The sequence below is a fragment of the Besnoitia besnoiti genome, chromosome VIII (assembly GCF_002563875.1).
Source record: "Besnoitia besnoiti strain Bb-Ger1 chromosome VIII, whole genome shotgun sequence".
In the NCBI taxonomy this organism is placed as follows: domain Eukaryota; phylum Apicomplexa; class Conoidasida; order Eucoccidiorida; family Sarcocystidae; genus Besnoitia; species Besnoitia besnoiti.
In genome coordinates this window covers 2,558,473-2,568,097 of record NC_042363.1, presented here as the reverse complement: position 1 = coordinate 2,568,097, position 9,625 = coordinate 2,558,473, and the positions used below count along the sequence as shown (strand labels likewise).

The 9,625-nt window shown below is 52.1% G+C and overlaps 1 protein-coding gene and 1 non-coding gene across 2 annotated transcripts; both read right to left on the bottom strand.

The window, feature by feature from the left end:
• Positions 1–646: 646 nt before the first annotated feature.
• Positions 647–718, bottom strand: BESB_085870. The gene has a single exon. It is a non-coding gene; the product is annotated as a tRNA-Pro (tRNA).
• Positions 719–2,159: 1,441 nt separating this feature from the next.
• On the bottom strand, positions 2,160–7,797 carry BESB_084870 (putative 26s proteasome subunit p55; the record flags this gene model as incomplete). Its single annotated transcript, XM_029366837.1, has 11 exons — positions 2,160–2,265; positions 2,583–2,722; positions 2,934–3,011; positions 3,583–3,628; positions 3,872–3,976; positions 4,572–4,605; positions 5,040–5,124; positions 5,241–5,528; positions 6,019–6,123; positions 6,583–6,924; positions 7,666–7,797. The coding sequence occupies 11 exons, from the start codon at positions 7,795–7,797 to the stop codon at positions 2,160–2,162; spliced, it is 1,461 nt and encodes a 486-aa protein (XP_029217297.1).
• Between the last annotated feature and the right edge of the window lie 1,828 nt (positions 7,798–9,625).

The following is a 9,625-nucleotide window of genomic DNA, read 5'->3' as shown; positions in this document are numbered from 1 at the left end:
GAGAGCTTCAGGTCCGCGATACATGTACGGAAGTCTGCATCGGAGTGCCTAATACACCGGGAGAAAGGCAGCGATGCACCGGCGTGCGGCATCTTGACTCGGCTCACCCCCCGAGCTCTCGCGAAGAGCTCAGTACTGGCGGCCACGGTGGTCGCATCGGTCATCGGCGGACGCTTAAACTGCCTGTCAGTTCGGTGAAAGTGCATCTGTGCGGAATACTCCGCCGCCAGAGTCTAAACATCCTGAGGAGCTCGAGCCGTGTACGCCGAGTGACAGCGGAGAGCAGGTGTGGAGAGAAAGTGTCTGCACGGAGTCGTTTTTCGGCGCTGACGGGCTAATACATGCGGAAAAAACAGTCGAGAGTGATGTCAGGTCGACTATCATACATACGAATGGAAAAAATAAAGAGGTTGTTGAACGGGCACGAGAGTGTCCCCATGTCTCTCCTCCGTCAGTCGAGACTGGAGACCCAGACCTCTGTCTTGACACCGAGGCCAACGCGGGCTCCACGCAAGACAAGCGACACAGACCCTGGCTTTCGAGCAACAAACAAAACAAAGAGAACAAAAGAAACCTCATAATCTGTGTGTCAAAAAATAGCTGCTTTAGCTTGCACAGAGCAAAAAACGCATCGCCTGTCATCGAAGGGCTGTTCCGGGAATTGAACCCGGGACCTCTCGCACCCGAAGCGAGAATCATACCACTAGACTAAACAGCCGCGAGAGTGTCTCCTCTGTTGTAGCCGTTACTTCTGGATGCTGTGCACCAGCGAAAAACAGATTCTGTACGATCTTCCGCATTCACATCTGCAACAAAATGGTCACGCAGACGGATGCGTCATGGCAAAAACAGGAAGGCGCGGACAAGGCGCCGAGGTCTCCCAGGGGGATGCGGGTTCAGATGCGTACAGCGAAGCAGAGTTTTTTCTCTCCACATGCAGGATGACGTGGGCAGACAGATCCGCCTGGCTTCACGTGGCTTCACACACGCCACCGGCTCCCTGCATACTTAGAATCAGACACAAGGAGGTCATTAACCGAACTAAGGATCACGTAATAAGGTTTCCATGGCTTGATTACTTGTGAGGAGTTCCTTCTCGTGCCCGTCGCCAATGAGAAGGCTTACCGCAGCTGCGTTTGTCGTAGTGCACGAAATCTCATGAAGTAGGCAGGCATGTCAAGATGTCAGTTTGGGAAGTCCCGCCACGTGAAGCAGAATCTCTGTTCCTTCAGTGCTGGTTCGGACTGCGGAATTAAACCGCGGTACCCTGTATGGAAACGCGGAACGTCTCAGTTGTGCCCAGGGATGCAGTCCGGTCGGATGCAAGAAATCCAACGGGACGCAGGTCTTTGTATCTCTACAGATTTACATACATGTGGTCATGGATGTTGTGGGATGAATCTTTTCTAGCCCTACAGACGCTGTGACCGAACCCGGAACGCCGCTGGCATGAAATCAGGCAGGCCGTTACAATGTATGGAGATGCATGTGTTCATATACACAAATTTGTGTTCTACGGGGTCGCTCGCCGCTTCAAACATGTCGAATGCGACGATGAACCGTCACTCTGTATTTCTCCAACTGCTCGATGAAGGTGTCACGACGCAAAACTTCTATGTGCGTGCGGTCGGGATTTTACCCTGGTCTTGGAGAGTGCTTGTCCTACCGTCTGAGGTACAAAATGTGTCAACATCTGCATCTCGATAGCCTTCGCGATGTATGCACGTTGATGCGTACACAGGATCACTTCCCGGCCCTCGCACCTCGCTTCGTCTGTCTGCCCTAAGCTGAATTCTCTCCCTTTCTATGTGGGTGGGAGACGATAGAATCCAGGATGAGCGAACGCTCGCACGCTGCGCGCGTCTAGGGCGGTGTACTGTCAACTACATCATCAGATGTCCGGATTTCGGCATATTCAAACGCCAGGCGTTCCTTCGCATCTTTTGAGCACCTCATTTGTCGTGTCGCATTGCTCGTTTCCTTTATCCCAGCCCCCCACTGGAGCAGAAAAAAAAACGACAGGAGGAAAAAAGCACGTGATTTAAAAGCGGGAATGCTAGATTCTCCAACCGGGTCTACGCACAGGCGAAGAGGCAGAAAGAGAAAGTGGTTCCTTTCCAAGCCTCCGCTTTGCCTTCCTCGGCTCGCCTTTAACATGTCTAGCTCGCGTTACGCGCCATCAAGGCGGCGTTTTTCGCGCGCGCGGCGTGCACCATTCTTTCCTTCTGAATCAAATGTGAGCAGAGGTCGACGCGGTCCAGCAGGCTGAAGCAGAACACGCAGAAAACAAAGTGCGGATGCCGGAAGCTTAGATTCTTCGCCGCGATGCAAAGGACTAGAGGTGTGTGTACCCACGTGGGCTGGAGGGCGGTTGCCTACCGGGGCGCTCGCCCGCATCAGACTCTCAGCGCAAGTGTGAAGGTAGCAGTCCTCTAATTCAGATAATTGGATTTTGCAAAGCATAGTCAAAGCCCGAAATACGAAATCTTGAATCCACTTTGAATGAACAGCTAGTGCAGAGAAGCAGCTGCACCGCGGACAGCGACACGCGCGCGAACAGCCAGGTTGCTACGCATTCTTACTTCTGTACATCTGTCGCCCAGGCGTTGAGGCGGTCAAAGTTGCTCTTCTTCTTCCCAAATTCCACCGTGCCAGCAGGTCGGTCGATCTTCGCCTCGATGAAGTCCGAGCAGACCAACTCAGAAATCTCAGCCTCCGCTTCCTGATCAAACGCCACAACGCAGGTACACATATATCAGCATCCACACGTCGGTCTGTGCAGGAATACGCGCATGTTTTCTGCAGACACGAAAGGCAGGCGCCCCTAGGCGGCGGGAAGGGGAAGAAGGTGAACACACAGGTAGCCACGACGTCGACGCGCGGTTGCGCGGAAGCGACAAACAGGATTTTTTCTTCCAGAGACAATGACCTACATCTTTGCTGATGTCCAGCAGAGAAGCGATGCGGCTCATCTCGATGCAGCTGTAGTACGCTGCGATGACTCGGAGGTTCTGAAAGAATTCACAAAAGAGAGACACTGGCACATAGCAGATACATATACATATATATATATATGATTTTAGGCAAGTGTGGACTTGCGTAATCACACCTCCATATACACACACGCAAAAAAGTACGCATGCGTCAGCCACAAACGCGCGTACACTGACAACACACATCATCCCTTCACGCTAATGCATAAAGATACTTTTTCCAGCCTGCACATCGCGAACAGACCACGCGCTTTGTCACGGGTGACTGGAAAAGGTCTCTAAATACCACACGAAACCCGCCGTGTGAGAAGATGTCACCTGCGCTCTACTTCTGGCGGTGAACCCCAGAGGCGCCATTGATGAGTTTCTGAATAGAGATGCAGATCTATTTCACGCATTCGGAGTCCATCTCTAGCTGCTGCGGGCACTAGAACGCCAGACAGATGCAAGGGGTGAAGCGGCGATCAATCACCAAGGCCCGATACCCTTGCGTAGCTTTGAAAGCATCAGGCACCCACAATACCCGCAACCGTCAGAGTGAAGGCATGCAACGCGTCTGCACCGCTGTTGCCGCCGCGCAGAGACCTACGTGTTGAACAACTCTGCGTCGCAGCAGCTTCCACCTCGCCTCCCCCCTGCATCAGGAAGAAGAGACGAAATGCAAAGAGCGGGACATGATCCTTCTGTGATGGATTCACTCGGCGGTGCGCACTCGCGGCACTTCACCCTCCCACAGTCGGCGGCTAAGTCATCCCCCTCGGTCTCTCTCTCGCGCGCGCTTTCCTCTTTTTTTAATAATTCTAGAAAAGAATTTTTACAAAATTTTATTGTATTGGTAAGATTTAATTGTAAACAAAAGAAATGCACATCCGCCTTACTCCTCGTGGGGTGAGTCCTGAAACACTTGGTGTGCTCGGAGAGTCGCCTCGTACGGCAGCGGCCACGCGAGAAGCTCGACAGTCGTCATGTCCTTTAGCAGTTGCCTGCAGCAAACAAAGAGTCGATGATGTACAGAACAACGCTGAGCGACGCAGGGCAATTCATCAAACACAGGGAACTGAAGCAAAAGCTGCAAAAACTAGGCGAAAAGTCGCAGAAGCGGAGACCATCGCACGTTCTCGCGAAAGACGCAACCGAAGCAGCCTCCCGCACGCGAAAAAAGTGCAGACGTGTGAACGCGTATACATTTGTAAGCATATGCATGCGTACGTAGAGGTGCAAGCGCGTATACACGAGTGTTCGCGTTCATGCGCAGTTTTCTGCAGTTTTTGGAAGAGAAAAACGATACGATTCACGCCCCCAAAGCTTGAGGAAACCTCTTTGATAAAACGGAGTTCGAAGCGCACTTTTTTACACAGTCTACAAAAGGGGAAATATCCAAATGCAAAAGCACCTGTCATACTAGCACCCAAGAAATCCGTTGGCAAGCAGCTGACAAGTTTTTCAGCAGACGGATCTGTGTAGCGCCAGTTGCTAGTTAGGAGACCACAGGTATACTCTCACGGTGTCCAGATTTGAAGAAAAAACGAGATTTCAATGGTTCCAGTCACAGCCATGTACTCCGGTGGAAACACTTACGCGAAGGCAGGCATCTCCTTCAGCTTCTTTGCCTCTGTAAAGACAAAAAGATTTGCAAACCCAGATGCTTGGAGATGGGAATCAACGTTGAGTTGAGCCACCAAACGCCACGAGGACAAATCCTCCTCATTCCACGTCATATCGGTCCTCTTTCCTGCTCATTTCCTGTTCCCTCCACAGATCTGACCGGTAGTGCGACGTGTAAGCCGCTTCCTAGCTCGTTCGACTGCGCCAAGCCCCGAAAACTCGCCGAAACAGAAAAAGGGGAGTCTACACGGAATCTCCTCCAAGTCGAATGCGAGCGCAGGGCAAGGTCGGCATCGCGCGCCTCTTCATCCGTTGTCTTCGTCTGTTCGCCCGCCATCACGGCTATGTCCCCCCCTAGACCCTCATCGGCTGAGGCACGCATCTCAGTCCTGACTCCTTTCATTTATTTCGCTGTCTTCTCTTCAGAGCAAAATGGCTCACCAGTCACCTGGACCGACTCCGCTAGCTGCCGAACTTCTCTGTCAAAAGGGGCGAGAAGAAGGAACAGGACGTAGCACTGCAGAATCTGAAAAAAAATTGAAACGACAGAATAGACGAGGTAAGGATGCTGGAAACCAGGGAGAGGGAGGGGGAGGGGGGAGAAAGACCCCAGAAAGAGAACGCAAGACAAAAGGAGCTTACCAGTGTCCACTGCTCTTTGTCCTTCTGCACGGAGGGAGTATTGTAGATGGAGTGGTAGGCCTTGCAGCAGTCGAGCGTCATGCCTTCGTGGAGGTAGTACAGGATCATGAGTCTGTAGTACCGGATCTTCAAGTCCTGCAAGCTCTCGTCGTTGTCCAGCAGCTTCGCGTTGATCTTCTTGCTGATGATTTGGCAACGAATGAAGTCTCCACGTCGCAAGACGAGCGCCATCTGCTTCAAAATGTACTCTGTCTTCTCGCGCTTCTCCATCGCGCCGAACGTCTCAACCTGTGAGAAGAAACGAAACCACAACGGGGCGTGCGACGATGGAACGACAAGCACCGCAGGTTGAGAACAGAGGTGGCAACAGGGAGTGAAGCGAAAGAAGAAAGCAAACAACCCAGAATCATACAAACAGGGGAGACGATACGAAGCAGTGAAGAGAGAAAAAAAACACATGAGAGCATCCGCAGAAAAGCGCAGTCATGGAGACACCGGAGACAGAAGGAAAGTGACACAACTCTCGATAAGAAGACGACAGAGAAATAAGCTGTCAGTTATAACAGGAAAGAAGACTCAGCAACCAACTGTACAACAAAACAGCGACGGGTTTTTGAAGCAACGAATGGAACTTGCCAAGCCCTAGAGACCGAAACGAGCACCAGCGGTAAATCCAGAGGATCAAGCGGTAGACTCTCGAGAGAGTCCGGAAGAATGAGTAGGCGGAGGAGCTACAGCGAAATCGCGAACGATGCCGTGTGTGTGTCTAAGGACACACCTGAATTTCTTGGAGAATGTTGGCGGCCTCATCAATATTGCCTTCTGCTTCCTTCATCTCCGCGAGCATCAGCACCAGACGCGCTCTCTCCACTTCCACAAAGATCTACGCGAAACGCAAAATCACAGCGCACTCGTAGCAGAACCCTTGCAGAAACTCAGACGTGCATTCCTGTAGCTGGCGCGTACCTACGCCTTACGTGGTGTCTTACAATGCGACTCCAAACACGAGGGCTGAAGCTGCTGCATGCTGGTCGGGTGACGCAAGAATGCGTGTGGATACGCAGACATGCGTATGAAGGGAAGAGGTATACAAGCAGAATGAGGAGGCGATGAAAATGACTTCAGCTATTTTCCGTCCCTTCTCCTTTCGATAGTCGCCCTGAGTCACAGTCTCCGTCCCTCCGCCAGCCCGCGCCAGCTTCTCGCTGTCACTGCGATGTCAGCTGTACTACACATATGCACCCTAGGTGTAGATGCGCTCGCGAATATGAAAGGGATGTAACTCTGTATGTTACTCCATACAGCCGATACGGGCCTGGTGCCTCTCTGGAGCTTCTCTTACCTTTCCCTCCGTGATTTTTTTAAGTGTCTCAATCATTTCGATTTTGTCTTCCTTCTTCATGTCGGGCAACCAGGTGACCGCGAGCTTGACGATGTCGCTGATGGTGCGTTTCAGCTGCCCTCTCTTCTTGCACAGGACAACAAGCTGATCGCACAGGAACGCGACGCTGACCAGTGGAACCCCGTCGCCTCTCCCTTGTCCTTTCTTCCGCAAGTCCTCCAAATTTTGCAGGTAAAAGCAGCACAACCGCGAGCCGCTCGCGCCATCGTTCGCCTGTCTGCATTTCTTCTCGAGGGCAAACAGTTCGTCGAAGATGGGATTCGTCGGGCCGACGAATGTCGTCTGAACACAAGACGCGAGCAAGACACGATTTCAGAAGGCGATTGAAGTGGCCGGAAAGACAGCGAAACACGGAAGCCGGGCTTACTCGCATGTCGAGTGGTGCTGCTGTCTGTGCTAGAATTCGTTCCTCTTTGCTTGTGTGCCACCCCGCAGCCAAGAGAAGACCCCGCTTTCTCTTGGGGTGTCCTCCCTCCACTCCATCGTGTGAACCCGGCAGATCGAACGAGCCCCAGCCGCTGCAGACAGAATCCTGCGAAGCCGATCCAGGAGCCACCGTGGCGCGAGAGTATTCGCCCTCCAAACGGAGAAAAGGAGGAGTGGGAACCATCGACGGGCCTTCATCACGAGAGCGAACCCACTGCTGTCACGCCGTGTGCGATTGACCCGGCTACTAGAAGCGCTCCTCATGGGGGAGACGGCACAAAGCAAGCAAGAACACGCGCGCCTAGTACTCTCAGCACCTGAGATTCCGGCTTCAAACTTTCGCAGGGCAGACTAAGGCAATTCGAATATTTGCACGTTGCCTGGAGTAAGCGGGACGCGAGGGAGGCGAGAACAAGAAAACAGCCACGGGAAAAAAACGGCGGCAGACCCGTCGCCCTTGGCTTCGTTTCTAGTGTTTCCCTGTTTCAGCAGCACTTGTCAGGACGCCCGGCAGCGCCATGGTCGCAAACATCAAAGCACGTTCCAAAACAGTGTGAATGTGCGGGTGGATGGCCTTGCAGCGAAGAAAGCACTGACCTTCTGAAGCTCAGAAATCTTCTCGATCAGCTTCGTCGCTGGCTGGCTATAATCTTCAGTCATTTTCCCTTCGTTCACGCCCAGCCCGTCGGCGTCATCCTTCAGAATCGAAGATGCTGTTTCTTGCGCCATTGTGTCGGGGAGGAGAACAAGAGGAGAGGAAAGAGTAGAATACGAAGACAGACGGCAGATAACAAGTGAGTGTCTCTTGTGTCTCCGTGAAGCGCGAATAACTCGCCTCAAAAGAAAGTTGAGTACAAAGGTTTTGACCGGAGAGCGAACAACAGATTGCAAGAGATTCGAGATGTGACAGGGATTTTGGCTGTATGTACATCCCAACTTCGCGTGCTTCCGGAGGTTTTCTCGCCTGTCAAGAGTTTTCTGAGTTTTCTTCCGTCAGAGTGGTGCCCCGAGACCTGAGAAGGAATGGCTGCGAGGCATGAAAAAAGCAACAACAAGAGTCCCTGCCGCTTCTACACCGATGTTTCTTTTATCGTTCCGTTTTGGTTCTCTGCTATTCTGAGCAACCGGACCGCATGCACATATACGGTCACCGAGGGATACCGGCTCGAGGTTCCTTCGAAAGGGAGGGAATCTCATAAATGCGACGAACTCACGGATGAATGGAAAGGTCTCTTCAAACGGTTCACGAAAGTGGGAAAGGTGCGCGGGAGGACGTAAGAAGAGCAAGTGAAAGGTGACGAACAACGGACGACCGGCCAAGTGTTACGGTTTGACTATCCATGGATACAACCTTTATTCAAAGTAAAAATCAGTTGAGTCGGGGTGCAGAGCAGCGAAGGACTGTGCAGAAACGAAATACGACAAAGAGGTAGCTGCAGTGGCACGTTTAATTGAGGAAGTCCGTCGAAGAGGTGAATTTGTTCCACCAGCTTGCCACGACAGCTAATGCGTTGGATGGGCAGAGAGAAGACACGCCGCTTTTTCAGGGTAGGCGCACCCCCCCTTCCTTGTCACCTCGCGTCCCCGCGCGGCTTATTAAATCTAGACCAGTGGCCGGTTTAATGAACTGTACACCAGTGGCGTTCACCGCCAACGAATGCTTTTCAAGTCAAGGTGCAACAGAACAGTCTGCTGGTGCGCTCGTAAGAGCCTCGCTATGCATCCGCCGCTCGTGCATCAGGCTTGACTGTCGACGATAGGCGGCGCACGTACGGAGCGAGAGAGCGCCGGAGACAAGACGAAAGGCGGAGCTGTTACTTGGACGTTTGATTAAGTCAGTGTCATCTGCTCGCGAAAGCAGTTTTGTTAGGGAGGCTTCGAGATACATATGAAACTCCAACCGGTACGCGCCAAGGTGAGTGTAGGCATAGCATTTTTCTATGCATATGGTGGGCGAGTTGCGGTGACCGCGTGCTGTCTCCTATTGGAAAAACACGGCGATGAGAGAGGCTTTTCCCTTTGTTTTCGGCATCGCATGTGTTCGATAGGCAAACATTCCACGAGTTCTGAAATGTTGTAAGGGCAGTCACCTACGCTCCAGGGAACGGGGAAAAAAACAAGGAGCATGTTTCTTCCTTCTGCGTTTGCTTTCCCCTAATGTCACCAGCGCGACCGTTTTTTCTTTTTTTTATACCTTACCTGCTGCAATGAGGGACGGCATTTAGCATGCCCCTTTGGTTGTAGTTTGTTTCCCTCCGACGATAGATCTCCCTGCGTCGTGTTGTCCTCGTCACTGCTGTTTGTCGCCGCTGAGTCGATATCTCTTTTATTTGGTGAGTTCTCACCGGGCAAGAGCGCTAGATCTTCCACGGGTCATATATTCGGTAACAAACAAGCCGGAATCGTGAACGCGTGGCGTACAAAGCTTCTTCTGGAGGCTCCTGTTGTGTCAGTTCATCTACTCTCAGATGGGAGGTCATTCGATTGCTTTTTATATGAGGCGTGCGTACATCTCCTAGCGTCTCACCCTATCTTCACATCATCTCTTCAAAAAAAT